Source organism: Artibeus jamaicensis, unplaced genomic scaffold, assembly GCF_021234435.1.
Source record: "Artibeus jamaicensis isolate MK-2021 breed Jamaican fruit bat unplaced genomic scaffold, CSHL_Jam_final scaffold_804, whole genome shotgun sequence".
In the NCBI taxonomy this organism is placed as follows: domain Eukaryota; kingdom Metazoa; phylum Chordata; class Mammalia; order Chiroptera; family Phyllostomidae; genus Artibeus; species Artibeus jamaicensis.
The window spans coordinates 36473-59398 of NW_026522055.1; the positions used below are offsets into that span (position 1 = coordinate 36473).

General features: G+C 57.0%; 2 protein-coding genes across 5 annotated transcripts in view; both read right to left on the bottom strand.

Moving 5' to 3' along the window:
- Positions 1-287: 287 nt before the first annotated feature.
- CABP5 (calcium binding protein 5) lies at positions 288-9212 on the bottom strand. 2 transcript variants are annotated; one of them, XM_037165746.2, is made up of 6 exons: positions 9000-9212; positions 7301-7331; positions 6188-6241; positions 5039-5148; positions 2765-2912; positions 288-875 (listed from the first exon to the last, which is right to left on the bottom strand). In XM_037165746.2, the coding sequence occupies exons 1-6, from the start codon at positions 9060-9062 to the stop codon at positions 850-852; spliced, it is 432 nt and encodes a 143-aa protein (XP_037021641.1). In that variant the 5' UTR covers positions 9063-9212; the 3' UTR covers positions 288-849. The 2 variants fall into 2 exon arrangements, with proteins under 2 accessions (XP_037021641.1, XP_037020941.1); XM_037165046.2 differs by having other exon boundaries at positions 6098-6241.
- A 2712-nt stretch (positions 9213-11924) lies between these two features.
- LIG1 (DNA ligase 1) overlaps positions 11925-22926 on the bottom strand; it is a 29583-nt gene continuing 18581 nt past the window's right edge. For all 3 annotated transcript variants that reach the window (XM_037140874.2, XM_037140955.2, XM_037140804.2), the window contains exons 17-29: positions 22631-22730; positions 21753-21838; positions 21046-21161; positions 20003-20098; positions 19630-19740; positions 18992-19063; positions 17473-17617; positions 17219-17301; positions 15622-15774; positions 14147-14200; positions 13416-13559; positions 12306-12398; positions 11925-12196 (exon numbers count right to left, since the gene is read on the bottom strand). In XM_037140874.2, coding sequence (XP_036996769.2) covers positions 12113-12196; positions 12306-12398; positions 13416-13559; positions 14147-14200; positions 15622-15774; positions 17219-17301; positions 17473-17617; positions 18992-19063; positions 19630-19740; positions 20003-20098; positions 21046-21161; positions 21753-21838; positions 22631-22730 — 1337 coding nt within the window. In that variant the 3' untranslated portion in view covers positions 11925-12112. The remainder of the gene's footprint in view (positions 12197-12305; positions 12399-13415; positions 13560-14146; positions 14201-15621; positions 15775-17218; positions 17302-17472; positions 17618-18991; positions 19064-19629; positions 19741-20002; positions 20099-21045; positions 21162-21752; positions 21839-22630; positions 22731-22926) is intronic.

Genomic DNA, 22926 nt, shown 5'->3' on the forward strand with positions numbered 1-22926 from the left:
TTGAAGCAGGTGGAGTGGAAAGGGGGGAGGTAGAATTACATGTTTGGCTTTTAAAAAAAAAAATCCTCACCCGAGGATATGTTTATTGATTTTAGATAGAGAGAGAAGGGGAGGGAGAGAGCGAAACATCAGTGAGCGCCCCCTCATGTGCCCCTGACCAGGGATGGAACCCAGAGTTGAGGTATGTGCCCTGATGGGGATTGAACCTGCAACACTTAGGTGTGTGCGGGAAGAGGCTCCAGCTGACCGATGCCCCCCCACCCCAGGGATGGGATGGACGTTTTTGGGTTTTTTTTTTCATTTCTTTATTTCTTTATTTTTGGAGAAAAGAGAAGGGAGGGAGAATAGGAGGGACAGAACCATCCATGTGTGGTTGCCTCTCACGCGCCCCCTACTGGGGACCTGGCCCACAACTCATGCATGTGCCCTGACTGGGAATCGAACCCGTGAGATCCTAGGATGCTGTTCAACCCACTGAGCCACACCAGCTGGGGCTGATGAACTCTTTGAATCTAACAGAATTGACTATTTTAACGCAAGAGGAAGCTGGGGAAGAGGTGGACGGGTCACGGGGATTTGGGATTCCATGGAATCAAAAGATGCTGTGAGTCTGGAATTTTTGGAGCAGTAACTGGACCCCAGTCCCATTCACCTTTTCCATGTGTATATTCTTCCTCCTTAATCTCGTTCTAGAGCTGCCGTGCCCCTCCCCCACCCCCATCGGGCAGAGCTCTCTCTGGCAGCCTCACCTCACTCCAGTTCCCACATCCCTCCCCCCTTTATGGGGTTCAGTCCTCCCCAAACGCTTGATCCGCCAGGTGGGGAGAGACTGGGGTTCCCGGAACCTCCTCAGCGAGACATCATCTTCACAAACTCTGCAAAGAAAAGCCCCCGGTGAGGTGTCTGTTTGTAACAGCAGCGACCTCACCTTCTTGAGCCCTTCCTACGTGTCAGGAACCTCAGGTGAACCTTGGGAGATATCTTGGCCTCTCTGCGCCTCGACTTCTTCATCGACAAAATGAGAAGTCTCCCTGCATGGTTTGTAAGACGGTTAACAATAGAACGCTTCTAAGTCACAGCAAGCGCTAAGTAAATAATAACGCTGAGCGCCTTATTTCATCACTGCAACCCATCCTAGCGAGGTAAACACCACTCCAGAGATGAGCAGATCTGTGGGGCTGAGGCTGACCCAGGAGGTCATGTGGGGATGAATGGCGAACCCCAGAGCAAAAGCGGGTTGTCCCGCGTCCGGTGAACTTACTGGTCCCGCCCAGCTCTTGAGGTCAGTCTGTCCTTCCCTTGCCTGTGGTCAGCCTGAGGCTCTATCTCCTCTACGATCTATGTCCTGCCTCTCCCAGAGCTTCGCTGGTGCCCACACACCCCCCGCCCCGAGCCTGGCCAGATCCAGCAGCATCCACAACACTGGCTACACCGCCAGGATTTCACCTCCAGGATTTCACTGCCTAGGAGGCAAACACAGTCAACACTCCCAGATCTGCGATGACAGCTTCTTTGGGGGGAGGAAGAGAAATTTCTGCGCAACCCCAGAGCTGGGACTAATGCACCCCGCTGAGGACGAAGGGGCACTTGTCAGCGGAGGGTGCACCGCCGTGGATTGCTGAGGGGCGGATAGGGTCCCACTGGCCCGGCAAAGGTGTGGTGCGTGGAAGGGACCCTGGGGAGAAAGGGACAGAAGCTGGGGAGAGCAGAGCAAGTGCCCGGGACTGGAAAGTTCACAGGGTGGTCGCAGAAGTGACAGCAAAGGGACAGGGTCGGGTCTTCGATGCCCTTGAACATCAGACTAAGAGTCTGGACTTGGGTCTTCAGGCAGCCATCACACGCTGAGGGGGGGGTTTGGGACCAGAGAGTGTCCTAAGGAGAACTTGACACGCCCACTTCGTCTCCCACAAAAATGGTCTCCGCGCCCCTTCACCCGGGTCTCCAGTCTGGTTCATTCCTCCAGTCACTCAATCTACATGCGCTGAGCTCTGGGCTGGGGACTGGGGACATGGGGATGAAAGACCAAGTTGGTGGCCCAGGAGGAAAAGCAGGCTATGGACTAACATGTGCTACGGTGATGCCGTGGGTCAGGGTTACTGAAGAGGGGTGCACGGGGGTTAGGGGGTTACCAAGCCCAGTCCACAAGGTGGGGGACAGCTGCCAGGAGCATAACTAACAGTGAGGCAGCAGAAAGAGAAAAGGGTGCTCCGGGCGGGACCGTGACATGAGCGAGGACAGGGAGAGGTGCTTGGTGCACGATTCCTTTCGACTGCCTCCGAAACTTCAGGAGAAAGGCATCGTCATTACCCCCACTTTGCAGATGTGAAAACCGACACAGTGAACACGCGATAGGTTATGGTCAAGGAGTTGGTAAGAGATTGAATTTGAACCCCGCGAATCTGACCCCAGAGTCTCAGCTACTACCCAGTCTGATCCCCTTGTGTTGGGACATTTTGTTCCGATGACAAAGGCACCCAGTGAACAAGAAAGGGTCAGGGGAGGTGGACATGTGTCCGGCTCAGGCACGCGCAGGAGTGGGGTCCTGGGCACGGTGTCCCCAGCAGCAGCCGGGGCAGGAACAGGGAGGGGAGAGACTCCGAGGCCTTTGAAATGACATTGCGGGCAGAAAGGGCTGCCATGAAAACCCTTCCCAACCCTGCCGCCCCCTCCTCACCCACCACCCAACCTAAAACGGTTGGGGGGGGAGTGAGAAGGGCCAGCTGACTTGGCAAATCACACGGGGTGCTGGAGTGGAAAGCGTCACCTTCAAAGTTGACGGTGCCGTCTCCGTTCACATCGGCTTCCTGCACAACCTCCGAGATCTCCCGAGGGGTGAGCTGCTCCCCCAGAAGCCTCTGCATGGCCTGCTGCAGCTCTCGCAGGGTGATCTCCCCGTCGCCGTTGGTGTCGAACTGGACAAGGGCAGAAGGGGACGATGCAGTGGCTCCTTGAATGACTCAGAGGCAAGGGGCGCCCAACCCCTGGGCAGCCAAAAATCCACCTGTAACTTTGACTCCCCCCAAACTCAATTGCCACTAGCCTACTGCTGACCACAAGCCTTGCTGATAACGTACACCAGTCCATTAACACTTATTTTCTATGTTGCGTGTATTGTACACTGTGTTCTCACAACAGAGTAGGCGAGAAGAAAGAAAAGGGGTGTAGCGACTTTTTCAAATTGTCACAAATCTCCAGAAACTTTTCCAACATACAGATATTGAAGAAAAGCCACGTATAAGTGGACTCATGCTGTTCAAACTCATGTTGTTCAAGGGTCAACTGGATTAGTGATAACAATGAATAATAATAATAATAATAATAATAATAATAATAATAATGATATGCCCCAGCCGGGCAGCTCAGTCTGTTGGAGCACCATCCTGTACGCCAAAGAACTGCAGCTTCCATCTCCAGTTGGGGCACAGATGGGGGACGACTGATCAATGTTTCTCTCTGTCTCCCTCCCTTCTTTTCTCTCTAAAATCAATAAACAGATCCCTGGATGAGGGTTTTAAACAATTTTTTTTTAAGTGAAAAGGAACAAGTGAGGTTGATTTTAACCATTGATTTTATTTAATCCCATACTTCAAAAATATTACCACTTCAGCAGGTCATCCGTTTTAAAATTGTGCACGAGTTGGGTCACCTTCTCCCCACGCTGACCGGGTTCTGTCGGGCCTGGCGCACTTCTACGCGGAGGGCTTACGTAGTTCGTACTTAACATGCTTGGTGCCCAGCTCAGCCTGCAGGGTCACCCAGGCTAAGGAGACTGAGCTGCAACGGGGGTGCGCTGGCCGGTGACAGCCTTTCTCGGTTCAGACACCCAGTGTCACCAGAAACACCTGGTCTGCACTTAGGCTTCACAAAATTGGTACCCAAAAGGGCGAAGCCCGCGCCCGAGCTCAATGCATGTTTGTCAGTAAGTGAGTCAAGTGCTCTTTTAAAATCGCAATGAATTGAATTTACAGTCCACTGAATCTACGTGGGAATGAAATAAATAACTTAAGTAGAATGAATGAAAAATAGAGAAGAGTGAAACTTCAGTCCCTCGGTCATACTCGTCCTCTTTCAAAGGTGCAGTTGCCACAAGTGGCCGGTGGCTACTGGCTAGGACAGAGCGTTTCTGTGACCGCAGAACATTCTGCCGGACCCTTGCAGCCCTGGGTCGTTCTGTGGACGACCCGCAGCAGCCAGTAGGTGGAGCTCTCCCGGGTTTGGGCCCTATGCTTCCCTGGTTCCCAAGACTCACCTTCCAAACTCTGTCCTAGTCTTGGGTTTTGTCTCCTACAGTTGAAAACTCTCTGAGTGAGGAAGGCATTTTATCAGGGGATAGAAGTGAACTTCAGCAAGTCCCCCCATCCCACATTGCTTCAATGTCACTTTTTTAAAGATTTTATTTATTTATTTTTAGAGAGAGAGGAAGGGAGGGAGGGAAAGAAACATCAATGTGTGGTTACCTATCACACACCCCTCCCTATCTGGGGGTCTGGCCCACAACCCAGGTCTGTGTACTGACTGGGAATCGAACCTGCGAACCTTCAGTTCACAGGCCGGCACTCAACCCACTGAGCCACACCAGCCAGGGCTGGATCTCGTTTTCAAAGCATCTCTTCAACGGGTGTGTCAAACCACATGATCTTTGAGTTCCCACCTGGGATCTCACATGTTTGAATTCCATCTTTTCATTACGGGCTACAAGGTGAGTGATCCTGATGTGTTTTGGAGACTGCAGAATCTTGCATGAGATTTGTCATCTTCCTGAGACCCAGTCTCATGTACAAGATTTAGGTCAATGAATACTAACCCCTACCCTTATTCGTGAGGGTCACATTCGATAAAATAGATGGAGGACCTCGTCCATTGCAAGGGCTTGGAATAGCCCTCTTCCTTTCCTATAAATCCCACCAGAGCGAGGGGAAAAAGTTGGTTTGGGCCAACTTTTGGGCCAAAAGTTGGTCAATGATTAGATCCGTGACTAATCATCGACCTCTGGGTCTCCTTCAGCCCCTGCCAGGACTGTGAAACTCTCTCAACTCACCTCCTTAAAGGCGTCTCTCATCTCCTGGACGCCAATCATCCCAGCCGTTTCCGCAAGCAGTTTGGGGGTCATCAGCTCCACAAAGTCATCAAAGTCCACACGGCCCCCCACTGAGGGAGGGAAGCGGGTCCTAGTGAGAGTCCACTCGTCCCTGCCCTCCAGTTTCCTCCCTTTACCCGTCAGGTCTGTTTGAGGCACAGATATTCCCCCGTCTCCGCTTTCCGAGGGCTTTTGCTCTCAGGCAACTCAAGCCCTCTGGTCTCTCTAATCCGAACAGGGGCGGACGCACAGGGGCGGCAGCGTCTAACTGTCCCCGTAACCCAGAGTCAATCCCGTCACCGGCTCACACCCATGTTCCCTCACTGGAGGTCCATAGAAGGCAGGGTATGAACTGAATGAGCACCAAAGTCTCTTCCAGATACAAACCCCATCCTGTCCTTGACTTCAACCTTGTCTCTATTCAGTAACATGCCCAGAAGCAAACCTAACAGCAATTTCATCCCAAATTTCATCTCAAAGCCAGCTCGGGTTGCCATCCTAAGAAGGCCTGTTCTTTTTGCAATGCTGTTCGCCCTCGGCAGCTCCAAGTCCAAGTTTGTTTCCTGCATCAACAGCAGGCCCAGCCTCGTGCTCCCAGTGAACCTGAGTGATGGTACCAACCAACCTGTAACACCCGTTTACTGGAGGGTAAGCCTTGACCTGCACTGGCTCCTTTATCCCTTCCTTCCCTCAATCCCAGAAAGTAGGGAGGGACATCATCGCCACTGGACAGATGGGGAAATTGACACTCAAGAGTGGTGGTTGACTCCACGTTTTCAAAATGACCACAATTAGCCAGCAATAGAACTGGGGCTCGGACCCAATCTGTCTCTGAGTCACCATTTCAACCACTTCAAATGCTGCCCCCCCTGCGTATACTCTGATCTGCTTCCTTCCAGACCTCCAGTCCCTCTCACCCTCCTCCCTGTCTCCCACTCCACTCTCAACCTCTCTCTCCTCACCAATTCCACCCTTAGCCCTCCCCTGACCCAGTAACTCCTCCCACTCCCCTGGCCTCACAGTTCATGCGGATTTGCTGGCCCAATTCAGTCAGTTCCATCTCCGTGGGCATGTACCCCATTGTCCTCATGAGATTTCCCAGATCCTTACAAGAGATGAACCCATCGCGGTCCTTGTCGAACTCAAGAAATGCCTCCCGAAGCTCTGAAAGTTAAGAGGAGAGAGCTATGGAGGAACTTGAAACAGTCAACGGGGAAGAGTGGCATCCCTTGAAACCGCCAGTGAGGCACAGACTAGAGCTCCCTCAAAGGAGAACACCTTTTTTAAAACTAAAATTTCAAAAGGGAATGATGTACAAAATAGGTCAGAAGACGAGTGATTCCCGAGGCCACCAAACAACAGCACTGAAGTCCTTCAAAGTCTTGGGTGAAAAAAGTTATGGGGAACATTAAAACCATCAAAAGAAAAACCAATGGTTTTTTGATTCATCCTAAAACTCGTGTGTCACTCCCGGGTCCCTGAGACACTCGTATAGGAGACCGTTCTGCGTGGTGTGGGCCCAGCTCCCACTCGGAGATGCACAGGACCCATGCCCATGGATAAGTTCTCCCATGGGGAATTGGGCCTGCATTGTACCTAGGCTGCTATGAGACTTGCTTTTGCTAAAACTCCCTCATCCTGAATTGAGGCAAAAGTGCTTACTGTACCTTCCTAAAGTCTGTGCTAAACCTCCCAAGGACGAGTGTAACCAGTTTGACCACTTTTCCCTTCCCATTTGCAAATATCCTTCTTCTGTGATGTGATTAGTATCATTCTCTCCTTTGTTTTCTGTAAAAGGTAACCACCTAAAGAAAACCTGTACATAGTAAATGAGTACCATCATGTAATGTGCCCCAAAAAGAAATAAAGGCAGGTCAAGGCAGGTCAAGGGCCGAGGCTTTTTCTCCTCTTGAGAGAGAAGCCGTGCCGTCCCTTTTCCTCCACAGGACTCCGTAGTCTGTGTGAATTTCCCGTATCTCATCCACAATGTCTCGGACCCCACGAGCCGGGTCCGCGTCACACCTGGGGGTGAGCATGGTTTCTAAATGCTTTGGAAGGTGCCTACACCGCCATGAGAAAGAGTCCCACAGAATCACAGTCGAGGGGAGAGAGAGCCACGTGAACTTTCCAGGTGAGGGCACTTAACGCTGAAATGCACAAAGGGACAGAGACAGGCAAGCCGGTGGGAGGTGCTGTGGGGGCGTTTGGGGGAGAGAGTGTTACCTTCGATCTCATCTTGTCCCAGCGGTCGTTCCTGGCGGGGAATGCGAGGAAGAGGGAATTTGGAGAGAGAGGGTCAGGGCTTCAACAGGTAGTCCTCCCAACGCGTCCTCACGTTCTCCCGCCCCTTCTTCACCGTTTCCTCTTTCTCCTCCAATCCTTGCTCCCGCCTCCCATGCCCCTCCCATCTCCCATCTCCCGTCTCCCGACTCCCATTCCACAGCTATTGGCTTCTCGCCCTCTTCTCCGCCTCTCTCGTTTCCTCTCTCCTGTCCCTGAGCCTTGCTCCCTCCCCTCAGCCTTTCCCAAAGACTCATCCACCCCTTGTGCTGAAAGGGGTCCCGGGGCCATTGGATCGACCCCCTCCTGCTCCAGAGGAAGAAAGTGAACCCCACAAGCACCAGCTACCACGTTCAGAGCGCTGACGGAGCCGGGCAGCTTCCCTGATCTTTCCATTTAAACCTCAGAACCGCTCTGTGAGATCCAAACATCATTCCCCTCTCATTTAAGAGGAAGCTGAGGAACAGAAAGGTTAAGGAGCCTGCCCAAGGTCACACAGCTCATGGCTCAGCAAGCCAGCTGCAATGAGTGCTGTAATTTGCATTCAGGGCCCCGGACTTTCTGGTTGGAATTCTCTCCAGCACAGCCCACTGAGTCTTTCTCCCAAGAGCTGGCACCACCCTGGAGTGGGGCCAGTGTTGGCCAAATCCAGAGGGGGGATTGGGGCCAACATGACCAGTTCCTAAAAGCTTTAAGAATTTCCAATAATTTTTGCTGCCACCCACTTGGGGTCACACCTGGAGGGTCAGGCTTGGCTATGAGGCCTGCCACCAACCTCTGGCCTCATTCACCCCCATTTCCCTTTATCCTTGGAGCCCTCCCCCAGCCTGTTTTCTTATTATCCCCCTCCCTCGTATCTCCTCCCTCTATTACTATAATAATAATTCTTAAAATTTTATTTATTTTTAGAAGGGAAGGAGAAAGAAAGGGAGAGGAACAACGATGTGAGGTTGCCTCTCACGCGCCCCCTACTGGGGACCTGGCCTGCAACCCAGGCATGTGCCCTGACTGGGAATCAAACTGGTGACCCTTTGATTCACAGGCCGGCACTGAATACACTGAGCTACACCAGCCAGGGCTAATTATTACTATTGATTTAAAGCCTGGCAGAGATGCCCATTGGAACCAAACAGATCTAGACCCGCCACTGCCTAATCACATAAGCTTAAAGCAAGTGATTTCATGGCTCACAGCCTCAGCGTCCTCGTCTGTAAAATGGGAATGAAAGTATTCCCGACCTCGCGGGAAGTTCTGAGGATTAAATGGCCTCACGAGCGCAGAGCCCTTTGCACAGGGCTGGGCACACAGCAATGACTTAATAAGTGGCAGCTATCATCATCATCAACATTACACCATCGTCGTCATCCTCATCATCGTCGTCATCCTCATCATCGTCATCATCACCTCTAGGGGTGTCCACAGAGAAAACTGGTGCTGGTCGCCCGTACTGACAGCACCCCAGTTCCTCCTCCATTTCCTCGCCCCCTTCACCGCCCTCCCAATGCGCCTGACTCCCAGTTTCACCCTCACCCGTTTGGCGAAGCCGCCAAGTCCTCACCGCGAGCCCCAGATTCTCCTGCCTTAACTCACCGCCCGTTCCCCTGGCCCTGCCCGCCACCGTCCCCACTGCCCTCCACCTCACCCGCTGTTTCTCAGCGATGCCTTTCCTCAAAAAGATGCAGGCGGGGCCCATGGGGAACTGCATGGAGGGGCGGGGCAGCGCGCACCGATCTCAAGACGGTTCCCCTCCTTCCCGGCCTCCTCGGGGGCTCAGCCTCCTTCTCTTCTTCTCTATCACTTCTCTGCCAACTCTGCCTGCCTCTCCTGGCCTCTCCCTCGGTCCCCGTGTCACAGAGCTGTGACAGCTGGGCGGGAAACCTCTCTACTCGGGATGGGGAGGGGTCAGAGCGGTTCCTGCCTCCCCATCTGGCTTGAGCCGGGAGGGGCGGCGGGTCTCAGGCTCTGAACTGTTCCCCGCAGAATGGAATTGGAAGGAGTTTACGGAGAGGGGATTAGAGGGGAGGCCCCGTCCATTCAGTGCTCCAGCAGGTGTGTGGAGCCCTGGCTGGAAGCCCGGCCTCTGCTGGCCCCTGGGCACAGAGATAGGAGACCGAGGGGACTGTCGCACAGCAGTGACTTTGCCCAGCTTGCTGTGTGCCCAGCCCTGTGCAAATGGCTCTGTGTTCCTGACACCGTTTAATCCTCAGGACTGCCCGCGGGGTTGGGAATACTTTCATTCCCGTTTTACAGATGAGGACGCTGAGGCTGTGAGCCATGAAATCCCTTGCTTTAAGCTTTTGGGATGAGGCAGTGGCGGGGCCGGGGCATTTGGTTCCAATGGGCACCTTTGTTTTGTGTCCAGGAGCTTTTGAGGAAGTCGGGCCTGTGCACCAATGAGCAGGAAGCAAGAGTCAGGTGACAATCTGACCTCAGGAAGGAGGTGTGTGGAGCAGTTAAGAGGTGGGTATTTGGCCCTGGCTGGTGGCTCAGTGGATTGAGTCTGGGCCTGTGAACCAAAGGGTCACTGGTTCAATTCCCAGTCAGGGCACATGCCTCGGTTGTGTGCCAGGTCCCCAGTAGGGGGCGCATGAGAGGCAACCACACACTGATGTTTCTCTCCCTCTCTTTCTCCCTCCCTTCCCTTCTCTCTAAAAGTAAATAACGTCTTTGCAAAAAAATGTTTGCATGTCTTCTGCTCATCTCTTCCCTTCTGTTCTTCCCAAATAATCTGGGGCCGGGGGAGGGGAAGGTGGGACCAAGGCAGGCATCATGCTGGTAGGGGGGTCACAGTGAGAGGCCATGCTGGAGACTAAGGACACAGTGAGGGTGGGAGAGGACTGGGGGGGCAACATGGTGGAGAGCCAGGGCTCACATCGGGTTTGGAGCGAGGGAGGTGTCCCCACAGAGGGGCAGCCCGGCCCACGGGTTGGGGCCTGGGCAGGTGAGGGCAAACCCAGGCCGGGCAGCCTGGGGTGCACCAGAGCAGGACCTGAGCGAGGGGGTCCCAACGCAGGTGTCCTCGCCTCCAGTGGGGGTGTGTACGGGGACGTCCACTCATGGGGGTGGCATGGGGGAGGGTGCTGAAGCCAGATTGGGGCAAGAAAGGTGTCCCTGAAGAGGGGATGGCAATGGAGAAGGGGGGCTGTTTTCACACGCGGATTACATTCAGGGTAATGAGGCCCGTGTTCTCAGTGGGAACAGGAAGTCAGGAACAGGGAAAGGGCAGTAGGAGGAGCTCCGCAGTGCAGGGCTAGAGTCAGAGGTGGCGGTCAGGGATCCCAGCCGCTGTGTGTGGGGGGCAACTCGGATGTCTGATCCCTAGCTCTTAGAGGACACAGCAGCTGCTGCACCTCGCTGCTGATGAGCACCTCTTGCCCCCAGGTCTTGACCCCTAAGTACCACCATCCACCGGAAGGAAGCCGGACTCCTGGGAGACTCCGCCCACTCCGTGTCTGGGGGAGGAAGTGTGAGGCGAGCCCTGGCACACCCTGTCGTGCCAGAAAGCGACAATGCTCAGAGTTTCAGGGACAGAGGGCGGTTCGAAGTGCCATTGAGCACGTCAGGGGCAGTGTATAAGTAATATCAAATTGTATCGGATAGCATAGGAAACCAGGAGTCCACACAGATTTTTTTATAAATCAGTGGAAAGTGTGATGATACCTGCGGAGCTCAAATACCTCCTTTCAAAATACTAATTTCCAAGGGGCGTCGCTTCACAGAGGGGAAACCAGGCGCACGCTACCTGAGCCAGGCAATCGAGGTGCACATCAGCGGCAGTGGGTCACACCAAATTCGCACTTTCATTTACACGCAGTCACGCCCTGGCCAGTGCGGCTCAGCTGGGTTGAGTGTCGTCCCACACACCAAAAGGTCGTGGGTTTGATTCCCAGTCAGGGCACGTACCTAGGTTGTAAGTTCGGTCCCCAGTCCAGATGCACACAAGAGGCAACCTATCAGTGTTTCTCTCCCTCCCGCCCCCTCTCAAATCAATTAGCATATCCTCAGGAAAGGATAAAATTAAAACATTTTTAAAAATGTACAAGCAGTCACGGACTCCTGCCCCCGCAAACCTCCCTACACACTTGCCTGAGCCCAGCTCCAAGCACTGTCTTCCCTGGACGCGTGTCAACAATTCTTTTCCTTTTTTTTCCCAAAAGATTTTATTTATTTTTAGAGAGGAAGGGAAGGAGAAAGAAGGAAAGATCAATGTGTGGTTGCTTGTCGTGCGTCACCAACTGGGGACCTGGCCCACAACCCAGGCATGTGACCTGACTGGGAATCGAACCGCTGACCCTTTGGTTTGAAAGCAGGTACTCAATCCATTCGGCCACACCAGCCGAGGTGGAATGTGTGTTTTTAACTGCACCGGCCGCATTTCAAGTGCTCGCTGGCTGCCGGTGGCTGGTGGCTGTCACACTGCCCGGCGCGGATGGAAGGCACGTCCATCACCGCGGAAGGCTGAGTTGCAGGCGCTGGCATAGACAGCCGGTGCCCACGCTGTCACGAGCTAGCCAAGTGCAAGTTCACGGAGCACACCCGGCCCCCAGCACAGACCTGACACAGCGGGTGTTTAAAAATTATTTATTGACAGAAAAATGACCCACTAAAACCCCGCTTAACCACCCCCTCACACACACACACACGGGCGCGCGCACACACACACACACACACACACACACACACGCTGTGACTGCACATCGGGTTTGTGTCACTGAAGCCACGTCCCGGGACCCTGTCCTGCCGGGGGGACAGGGTCTAGTAGAAGTCCTCCAGGTCGGAGTCTGCGTCCCCACCCTGCTGGTTCTGGATCTGACTCTGCTTCCTGTACAGACAGGCCACCTGGGGAGAGAGGGGCCGGTGGTCAGAGCCGGGGGCTGCCCGCCCGCCCGCCCACCGTCCGGGCCAGCGCCCACTTCCCCGGGAAGCGGGCCCCTCCCTGGGGCCTCACCTGGGCACTGGTGGTGGCCGTCTCCGGCTTCTTGTCTACACGGACGCGAAGAAACCGAGGGAAGCGAAGGGAGATGCCCTTCTCGCTGTCCACCTGGGGGGGCAGGGGGACGATGGGCACCTTTGGGGTCCCGCCCGTGGGCCTCAGGAACAACTCCCTGACCACGTCCCCCCCCCAGCTCCTGCACCTCTGGCCCCAATCTCTGATCCACACAGTGGGGCTCAGCAACAGGATTACAGAAGGGAGTCAAAACCTCGGGGCCGCCCCTGGCGTACGGGACGTGCCTGAGAAACGCCAGTTGGGACTGCGGTTATTAGTATTAGGGCCGAGGGGCACAACGGCAGAGTCAGGGTGTGGACCCTGGGACCTGACTGTGGGGTCAAGTCCCAGCTCCCAACCCCCAGGGGCATGAGACCCGCGGCCAGGTGCCGAAGCACCTGGGGCTCTACGTCCCCGCCATGGAACGGGGCTGCTCAGCGTTTCCATGGGGACAAGCGCCTGCTCCCTGGACGGCACCCGCCGCACAGGCCGCTCCATCACCAGTGAGCCGGGGACACCGACTTCAACGAGTGAGAAGATTCAAGAAAGAAATCCGATCCAAAACCCGAGTTCCACCTTTAGCGGGAACTTTAAATGGAAGTCTGCTTCTAACCAGAAACCTGTCTGTGTCAGGATCTGAAGGACCAGAAGGGGGCCCAACAGGAGTCCACTGATGAACGTGGGACCCCCGGTGCTCCTGAGGGGGTCCCGGGCGCCTGCCGCTGTGGCCGGGGGGTGGACGGAGCCGCCTGTGAGCGGAGGAATTTAAAACTTGGTGGCAGGCTGTGCCGTAAGCTTTTACTTAAAAGAACTCGTTTCAAAAATTACTTCAGGGCTGAGTGTGAGCCTATGATAGGAAACGGAGCCAGTTTACTGTTTTCTTTCTACTCCTGGGGCATTTCTTTTAAAAAAAACAAACAAAAACCACGAGACTTTCGACCCCATTATCTGACACCCAAATAAAACACAAGCTTGAGTTTTCCCGACATCACTCGGGAAGGGCGGACTCCGCCAGGCCCCCTCCCGACTGCGTCCCCTGGGAGGGGGTCCACCCCAGCCCCCGCCACTCACCAGCCCCCGGGCTGCAGGGTAGATGGGGGAGAGGGAGAGATCGGCGCACTTGACCTCCCACACGACTCGGGGCTCCAGCCAGTAGTCGGGGGCCACAGCACCGTCTGCCCGGACGTAGGAGCGTGGGGTGGGCAGCACCAGGACCTGCAGGAAGACAGGGTCTCGGGTCTCAGAGTCAAGGCCGAGGGCTGGGGGTTGGGAAGTGAAGCTGAGGTGGGGAAGCCAGGCAGACACACGGACACTAGAAGTAGAAGTCAGGGAAGGGGGGGGGGAGAGACGGGAGGGGATAGAAGTGAAAGACGGAGGCCCCGGGAGCTGAGACAAGAAATTAAAGAGTGACAGAGGCACAAAGCGGGACAGAGATTGGGGGGGGAGGGGGGAGAGAGCGAGCGAGAGCCAAAGAATGAACAGAAGCAGAACCAGAGACACGAGGCACAGAAAAGCACTCACAGCCGAACACCCCCAACCACACACACTCCCGGTGGGTAAGGGCTCAGCCCGCACCCCACAGACTGACTCGGGGAACCCCACAGCAGTGCCCTGCCCCACAACTGCCCCACCGCCACCGGGACGCGGCTGAGGCACTGAGCTCAAGGAGGCGAGGCTTCCCGACTGGTGTCGCTGGTCAGTGGCCGGGACAGCTGGGACCAGGACACACTAGGCTCCGCTGCCCACTGCCCTGTCTGCTCCCTGAGCCCCGTGCACACGGAGGGGGCGCCCGGACGGCTCACCTGGAGGGCCCGGTGGTGTATCTCCAGCTCCTCGTCACTGAAGCCGGTGCCCAGCTGCGGGAAGGACAGCGTGTCAGAGGCTGGGCGCTGCCTCCCGCTCCCGCTACGGAGGACCGCGATCCGCACATCGGCAGCCCCCGCCCCGCCCCGGCCTCACCGGCACCCACAGAAACCACTGAGGAAGGGCCGGGGTGCTGAGCAGACCCCAGACGGGGACCAAAGCTCAGGGCCGAGGTGCCCGCTCCTCCGCTCTCTCCCCCCAGCCCAGGAAATCACAGTATCGGCCCCCCGACATCCCACAGGCCCGTAACCAGTGTCATGGCCAACCTTAACGCTACTAAGAGTCTTCTTTTGCCCACTAACATAAAAGGCTAAGAAAATATTCCCCAATGCTGGCAAAAGAGCAAGATGAAGAACTGTTGTATTGGCAGCCGTACAATTTTCCCACCTTTTGCCCAGGCAACAGCTCTTGCAGAAAACTGTTCTAAGTAAATAACGTAACACGGTGACAGACTGGCAGCCACAGCTACTTGTGAACTGTAAAACCACTCCTACCACAGCCTGTGAGATAACACGCACTGCGCCGACCGATTGGTAAGAACAAGGCAGCGACGAGCACCACACAACCGCAGGGGCGGCTGGGAAATGGGCGGGGTCGGCCGAGACTCCCAGAGCATTCCCCCCTGGTTTGTAAAAGTCCTGAATGGCGGGTGAAGGCCCTCAAACACCCCTCGTCACTGCGACTCGGATGCATCTGATGGCACTGAAAACCCAGTACTTGTTGGGCAAGAGGCAGGAAACAGAATTACTTGTAGAGAAGGAACACAGTTTTGCAAAAATAAAGCATTCCCGCAAGCGACTAGGGGTTGCCTCTGGCAGTGGGATTGTGGGTGATATTCCGTTTCTGTGGCAAAGCCCAAAATTTGTTAGATCAGCAACGTGTGCAGCTTTCGACACAATGAAAAAAAACCCTACATTTCCCAGGCTCCCTTGCAGCAGGGCTGGGCTTCAGAGCAAGGTTCTGGCTGATGCAACTTAAACAGAAGTTGCTCACTGGCTAAGGCTGACCCGTTCTCTCTCTGCCCACGGGCCAAGCATGCACAGCCGTGATGGCTGGAGCTCCTGCAGCCACATTGTGCAGAAGAGGCCTGAAGCATGTGACAGAAACCCCTGTGGGGAAAGAAGCCTGGGTCCCTAATGACACCGAAGAGCTGCCTGCCCCCTTCTAAACATCTCATTACATGAGAGAAAAAGAAACCCCTCTCTCACGTAAGCCACCATTGTCCAAACTCAGTTCCTAAGTGACACAGCTTCCTCTCACCTTTCCATACTAGCCTGCTTTTCTATGTTTAGCAAGAGTTACCTTATAGGATCAGAAAAAGTAAAGAGAAACTAGAAAAAAGAAGTATCCATGGCAGGGAGGACTTGGGGGCGTGGAGTCGACCCTGCCTGCGCCTCAGCCTCGCACCCAGCACCTTGCATATGGCGTGCAGCTCCTCGCTCTCCGCGTCATAGCAGGCCAGCAGGAAGCCCCCGTAGCGGCCGGCCCGCTTCCCCCGGCCCAGGTAGGCGCCGATCACCACGAGATCCAGGGTGTCACCCACGCCGTCCAGGTAGTCCTTCTTCAGCTGGGAGGAGGAAGGCAGAGATGAGGGGGAACGTCACGTCATCGGTGGGCTGAGGAGAGACTGGGGTGAGTCTGAGGAGAATTTCCATAAAGGCGGCCGGGATGGCCGCTGTGAGAATGGACGTGGATGGGCTTCTAGGTTGAAGGAGCGGAAGGGAAAGAGCGACTGCAATGGGAAGAGCAGGTGCGACTGGGGACGGGCTGGACAGGGAGGCGGAGGGTCATCCTGGATCCCCCCTTCCCCTCGGTACGGAGACACGTTCCACTCACTCCTTCACACACAGGGCGTGTACGCATTCGTCCAAGAAACACTGACAAGTGCCAACAGTGTGCCAGGCAGGAGCTCAGCCTTGGGGACTCAGTGTCCACTTCCCAAGACAGGAAAGGCTCCTGCCCTCACAGCTACTTAGAGTCGGGGACGCCGGCCACAGACGACGCACCAGTGCACAGGGAGGCCCAGTCTGCAGGCCCGGCCAGCGCACTCCTGACCACCTCCCACCCTGGTCCTCTGGCTCCGCCTCGCGACACACCCCCACCGGCTGTTACCAGGCAACAGCCTCCTGCCCACAGGCTCCCGCTCCTGCCCAGCAGCCCCCACACCCCAAGGTCCACAGGGCGGCCAGAGGACCTGGCAAAATGACAGCCAGACCGTGGGCCTTCCTGCGGGACACCTCTGCTGCGTCCTGAAACCCTCAGAGGAAGATCCGGTTCTATTTCACTATTGCCTGCAACGCGCCAGGCCACCCGGGCCCTGCCCTCAGCTCGCAGCCCGACCGCCTGGCTCCCTGCGCACACGGAGCCCGCTCCCTGCGGCCCACCCGGCCTCGACGTCCGTCCGGTCTGCTCTGACCTCCACACGGCCGACCTTTCCCGACTCGAATGTCGCTTCTGGAGAGGCTTTTTCCAATTGCCCCCGCTGTCCCCAAGTTGACTGCTTCCTTCAGCGCTCACTCCTGTCTGACTTTATCTCCCTCGTGCCCGGGCTGACTCCCCTGCCCAACATGGGAGGCGGGCTCAGGGAGATGGACAGCCTCCTTTGGCTTTCCCACGGGGGCCTTCCCGGCACCCGGCTGGGGCCTTCTCAGCCAACCCCCAGAGAAGGCATTAATGAGGACTTGCAGAAGAGAAGACCCGAGGCTGGTTCAGGCCCTGGCTGGGCGGCTCAGTCAGTTGGAGCACTGTCCCGTGTGCCAGAAGGTTGTGGGTTTGGTTCCCAGTCAGGGCACGTAAGGGAAGCAACTGATCAGTGTTTCTCTCTCTCCCTTCCTCTCTCTAAAATCAATAAGCATATTTGTGGGTGGGGATTAAAAATAACCCCACTAATTAAAAAACAAATAAAAGGCCCATGAGCCCAGCCAGGGTGAAGTGTGGGGACTTGAAGTCGAGGGCCAGCTCAGGAAAGGCGTCCAGGGCACAGCGGGAAGGCTGGCGGGGGACAGAGTCACCTTGAGCCAGTTGTGCGACCTCTTGGCGATCTCGTAGGTGGCGTGGACATCCAGGGTCTTCACCATCAGCCCCTCGCAGGAGTCTGAAGGAGACACAGAGATGCGGCCCGTGGGACTCGGGGGCTCACGGTGGCTGGCGCAGGGGCAGGATTTGGGGAGAACCGTGCAGGGCAGGGCCAGGCTGGGATCGTGGCAGAGGGCAGGCAGGCACCGGCAGAGTGTGGCGGGGAGGGGAGGAAAGCAGGTGCCCTCACCCTTCACCGACTGCTCCAAGAACTCGGCGATCTGGTCCATGTCCTTGGTGTCCAGGGACGTGGCAAAGACGAACTCGCCCTCTGTCTCCACGAAGTTTTCCCGGAGCAGCTGCCGGCGTCGGGAGAGGGGCTCCCGTACCAGGGACTGAGGGGGCAGAGGGACAGGAGGGGTCATTGTGTGGAAAAGAGAAAAGACCCCGAAACAAGAAGCCTGGGGGCCGCAAGTCACAGGGAACTAAGGAAAGCCCCGAGAGGGAAGAGCCAGGCACACACACAGGCTCTGGGAACGGGAGGACCGGGCTGGCCTGTGCCAAGGGGGCCGGAGGCCATGTAGACCCTGGCGGCCTCAGGAATCAGGAGCCTGAGACAGGGAGGCAGGCTCTTGGAGCTTGGACGGTCTCCGGTAACTGAGACCGCTTCCTTTTTTAACACCAGTTGAATCGAGGCACCAAGAATCCACGATCATTATTAGGTTACAACACAGCCACACTCTGAAGGGGACCTTTTCTGTGCGAACGCACGGTCGGCAACCTTTCCCTACAGACAACCAAACTGTGCTGCACCCCCAGCTCCACAGGGGGCTCCAGCTCCACCGGAACTGCCCACTCTGCAGGTGCGGCGCGGGAAGCAGCTGAGCAGCGCAGCCGGCCTTCCAGACCTGCACTCGGGCGCTTCCCCACCCATCGTCCGGGCGAGATCTGAGGCCCAGCCATCAGCTGGGGTTGGTGTATGTGGAATGGGAAGCCCCGGGTGGTCTGACTCCGGAGTCTGCCCATAGCCTTCTGTGCAAAACATTCCCTGGGATAATTTTACAGCAGAAAAATGCTATTGATGGACAAGGCTACAGTGCCCATCAGGAGGGCAAGCAGGGAGAGCGGTTTAAAATCGCTGCGAGGCGGGAACTAAAGACCAGCCTGCTGGGCCTCAGGGGGGGAAGCACCGAGCACAGAGGGGACTGGGCAGGGGTCACAGGGACGTGACTACAGCCGCGGGAGGCGAACTCAGTCAACAAAGGGCTGATGGGGGAAATTGCCACATTAATGGTACAGTGTTAATATTCATACTGACATCAAAAGTCAGGAAACTTAAAAACATTAATTCACTTAAAAAATAATAAACCCAACATCAATCCAACCTTTTTGTGAAGTATGTCTATACCTTTTTAAAAAGTTAATGGCAAGAGGGTCACTATTTTACATTTCTGCCGTTCGTTAACGTCGGGCTTGGCTCAGGCTGGCTCCTCACGACTGCTCCTGCCCTTGGACAGCTGCACTACGAGAAGGGAACCCGCCCCTCGCAGCTGCGCAGTTGGACTGGGAGGACTGCACAGACCCCCTGCAGAGTCCCGGGGACCCCCTGCAGAGTCCCGGGGACCCCCACAAGTCCTGGGCCCAAACTTTGAGAACAGTTGCCCAGGTGTGGCCCCCAACTCAGCGGCGTGGCAGGGTGAGAAATGAAACCCACAGCGCTGGCCCCCACGCTTGCCCCTCACTGCGCGGGCAAGCGAAGCCGGACTCACCTCTCCATTGAGGTAGATGAGATCGAAGGCGTACAGACACACCTGCACCTGGATCTCCGCAGCATCCACCTCCTGGGTCGGGCAGAGGTGGGAAAAGGTGAGCCAGGGCCTGGTTGGGTCCCCTCCCATTGTGCCTGGGGCAGACACTTGTCACCTACCACTCTCCCCTGCACCCCACCTAACAGGCCGCACACCTGCGAGGGCGGCAATGCCCTCAGCCCCTGATGCTGAATTGGGACGGCTCTCAATGGAGCCCAGCCTCATTCCCTTTTGCCAGGGTGTTTGCTCTCCCAGCCTCCCTTGCAGCTAATGGGGGCGACACAATTCTGGCCAATGAGAATAAAGAATTTGCTGGGGTGCCTGCCTGTTGTGGGGCTCCTGGAACAGACAGTCTCTCACAATAAAACAGGTAGGAAATGTAGAGATGTAGGAAAACAGGTTCTTCCCCCTTTCTACTTGGCACACTGGGATAAGGACGCAATGGCTGGAGCTGTGGCAGCCATGTTGCAAAAGGCTGAGAAAACTGCACCCTGACACCCTTGTACCCTGACACTCTGACCCCCTGGGGAGTGGGCAGGACTGGGAGGAAGATGAGGGAGTGTGGGCCTCAGCAGGCAGTGGAGGGCGGCTGACACTACCTTGCGTTTGCGGGTGGTGAGCACTTGGAATGGCTGGATCTGTTTCTTTTCCCGGTCCCAAGCCACCGCCTCTGCATCCAGAATGAAAGACGTGACTGATGGGAGTTTTATCTGAAAGTGGAAGGGGACACAAGGGGCTGGTGAGAGGTGGAGGGCCCTGAGGCTAAAGGCAGACACAGGGGAACAACATCCTTTTCCTGTGGCCACTCCTGAGGTCCACAGCCAACTGGACACTGCACTCTGAGACGCCTGTGGACATACAGCCAACAACCCCCACCACAGCAAGCCGGCCTGGACAAGCCCCAGGGCTCTGCACCAGTGACTATGGCCCCTGTCGGGGGGGGGGGCGGAGTCGGGGGCGGCAGACACCCACCTTGGGGATGCGGCTGATGATGTCGGGGTACTTTCCAGTGTTGTCTTCCTGGTTCCTGCTGAAGATCTTCACCTCCCCGCCCTCCAAGAAATGGATCTTTGATAGTGGGGGGGTGGGAGAGGAGAAGAGAAAGTCAGAGCCCAGCGCACCCCAGGAAGCCCCTCCTTTCCTTCCAACCCCACTTTCAGTGGCAGGAGGCTCCAGAAGCTCTGGATGGAGGACAAGCTGGTTCAGAGGGCTGAGCAGACGGCTCCCTGTGAACAGCCCCTCCCACCCGCCGCCCCTCCTCCCCTCTCCAGTCAGCACAAGGGTCCTGCAAGGTTCATGTGTGTTGGTTTGTCGAGTATGTACATGCATGTTGATATGTGGATTTGCTATTTTACTGTCAATGCATTTACTTTACTACAGTCTGGCCGCTGTGTAGAGCTACATCCACGCCATCTTACATGCGTGTTTTTGCAAGAAATAATTACGTGGGTTATTACATACGCACAACTTAAAACACGTATGTAAATATACTCGAAATCACTGCCAGCCACTGTTGTAAATCGTTTGTTTCTGTTTTCTCGGCACCGTGCTCTGAGGGTCCGGCTGTGACACGGGGTCCGTGACACTGGGGCCACCCACGCCCCAGCAGCCAACAGGACAGCAGAGCCACACAGGCACCCACAGACCCGACAAGACGTCTGAGGTGCTGGGTCGGTCACAGGTCCCACGAGTGGGTCCCTGCGCCAGTGGTAACTCGGGTGCCGCTGCCCTGAACACACCCACCCCCCAGGGGCCCCAGCACAGCTGACAGTTCCTAAGCTCCCACTGCTGCGGGTCAGGAGTTTTGACGACTGGACCAACTAAAGCGGATTTTCGAATCAGCCAGTGAGGTGGCCGTCCTGGTGGCCCTTGCAGAGGTGGGAACTGAGCCCCAAGAGACGTGCAGGGCAAACAGGCAGTCAGTCCGCGGGGACCGGGGCTAAGCTGGAGGGACCGTCCCACGCAACTGCTTCCCTGGCCTTGACCTCTCCCCTGAAGGGCCGCGGCACCCGTACCTGGGCCCTCTGCCCGTCGTATTTGTACTCGCAGGTGAAGGCGGCCTCCTCGAAGCGTTTCAGGACCTCGCTGACGCCCCGGGTGGGGTGGGCCAACATCGGTTTCAGGGGGACCCCTGGGGGGAGGGCAGAGGGGGGTTAGAGAACCACCGACCATGCAGACTGCTAACTGCACACACAAGTGACGTGGGGAGGGTCTGGGCCACACCCTCACAGGGCACCAGCTGTCCCCTCTCACTTGACCTCAGCTCCACATCTAGGTGCCAGCCATCTGTAATCACAGGGTGACAGACAGCCTTGGGATGACAAAGTGACGGGACAAAAGAAACCTGGGGTGCGGGGGGATCCCAGAAGCACAGCTGACGGCCCTCCCCGCCACCTGCCTGCCCCCGGACTAGTGTGAGAGAAAGAGACCCCTCCAGCCCCACCCACTGCCCAGGCCCCGTGCCAGATCTGGGTCAGCGGGGGCTCAAAGGAGGAAAGGCATGGGCCTGAACACCAGGGACGAGACCCCACCTTGGTGGGTAGAGAAGATGCGGCCGGTTCCAAGGGGGTGCCCTCACAGCCACCCTGGGGGGCGGAAGCCCAGGCCAGGAGGAGGGAGGGGACCTGAAGGAGGGCCAGCCCTGGCTCCCACAGCCCCAAGACAGGCGTGCACAGGGTGAGGCTGCGGCCCGCCCCCCGAGGGGCCCAGGGGTGGCAGGTACCTGGACTCAGCCGGCAGTGCTCCGGCAGCCGCTCCAGGCCCTGCTCCAGCAGCACCGGGACGATCCGGTCCAGGTCGGGCACCTCACTGGGGGCGGGGGGCGGGGAGGAGGACCAGGCGTCTCCCCAGAGCCCGCACTCAGGCCTCCGGGAAACTGCTCTCTGCCTGCCAGCCCCACCCCTGCCTGGCCCTGGGGTCAGCTCCCACGCATCCCCGACTCGCCCCGTCACTTGGCCTCTGCGCCCTCTGTGCTGGCCCTCTCTCCATGTCACCGCCCCTCACTGCGACTCGATCGCCCTTGGTCTGAGCTGCCACCACCTGCCATCATCTCGAGGCCAGAGACTATCGCTGGGGCTACGTGTTAGAAGCAACCGAGGACATAAGAAAAGACAAAGTATTTCTTCCAGGCTCGGCTCCACCTCCCCGAGGCGCTGATGTAACTGGTCCAGGTGGGCCTGAGAGCAAGTCCGCGCCCCCTGCCCGGGCTCTGCGGTGCCTGGCCCCACCTGGGGCCAAGTGCAGGCCGGGTCCCTCCGCAAGGCTCTCCCTGGAGCCCTGTCACTGCACAGAAGTCCTGACCCCTCGCTGTACCTCGGCCACCAGCCCCTCCCCACGGCCTGTCCACGTGGCCAGTCCTATCTGCTGGTCTCTCCACACCCGAGTGACACCAACCCGCTCCTGTCTGCCGCCTTCCCGCCCTTCGTCACCTGCGCCAGTCTGGTCTAGATCACCACCTTGTGCTGTCACCAGCCCCATGGTGGTCACTGCTGCTTGCCAGCTGCCCCCTGCCCCCGCCACATCACCTAGGACCCCATGCCCCCCACACTGCCCCCACGGCCCCTCGGCCCCTCTGGCTCCCCCCGAGCCCGCAGATCTCACCAGAACGTCTGCTTCAGAATCATGCCCTGCTCTTCCAGCCAGGTCTTTCTGGCCTCGGCTGTCTTGCCCTTCCCAGCGTCCACCACGGCCGGGGGGAATTCTACGACAAGACCCAGGAGAGGCTGTGGGATGGCCCGACCCCCTCAGCCACCCCAGGGCCCACGGTGGGCTGTGCGGCAGACAGGGAACGCACACTCAGTGCCGGGGACACTTTCCTCAGGGAAGGCGTCCAGAGTGGCAGCGGGAGGCAGAGCCCCCTGGGGAAGGGGTGCGGGGGCTTCAGAGAGGAGAAGGGA

What these genes read in the sequence shown, in the direction of transcription:
- CABP5 (XM_037165046.2), bottom strand. Translation starts at nt 9,062, where the DNA reads ATGCAGTTCCCCATGGGCCCCGCCTGCATCTTTTTGAGGAAAGGCATC. An exon ending in GGGACAAGATGAGATCGAAG is followed by an intron (nt 6,242 to 7,300) that starts GTAACACTCTCT and finishes CTTAACTTTCAG; the next exon opens with AGCTTCGGGAGGCATTTCTT. An exon ending in CCAGCAAATCCGCATGAACT is followed by an intron (nt 5,149 to 6,097) that starts GTGAGGCCAGGG and finishes TCCCTCCCTCAG; the next exon opens with TGGGGGGCCGTGTGGACTTT.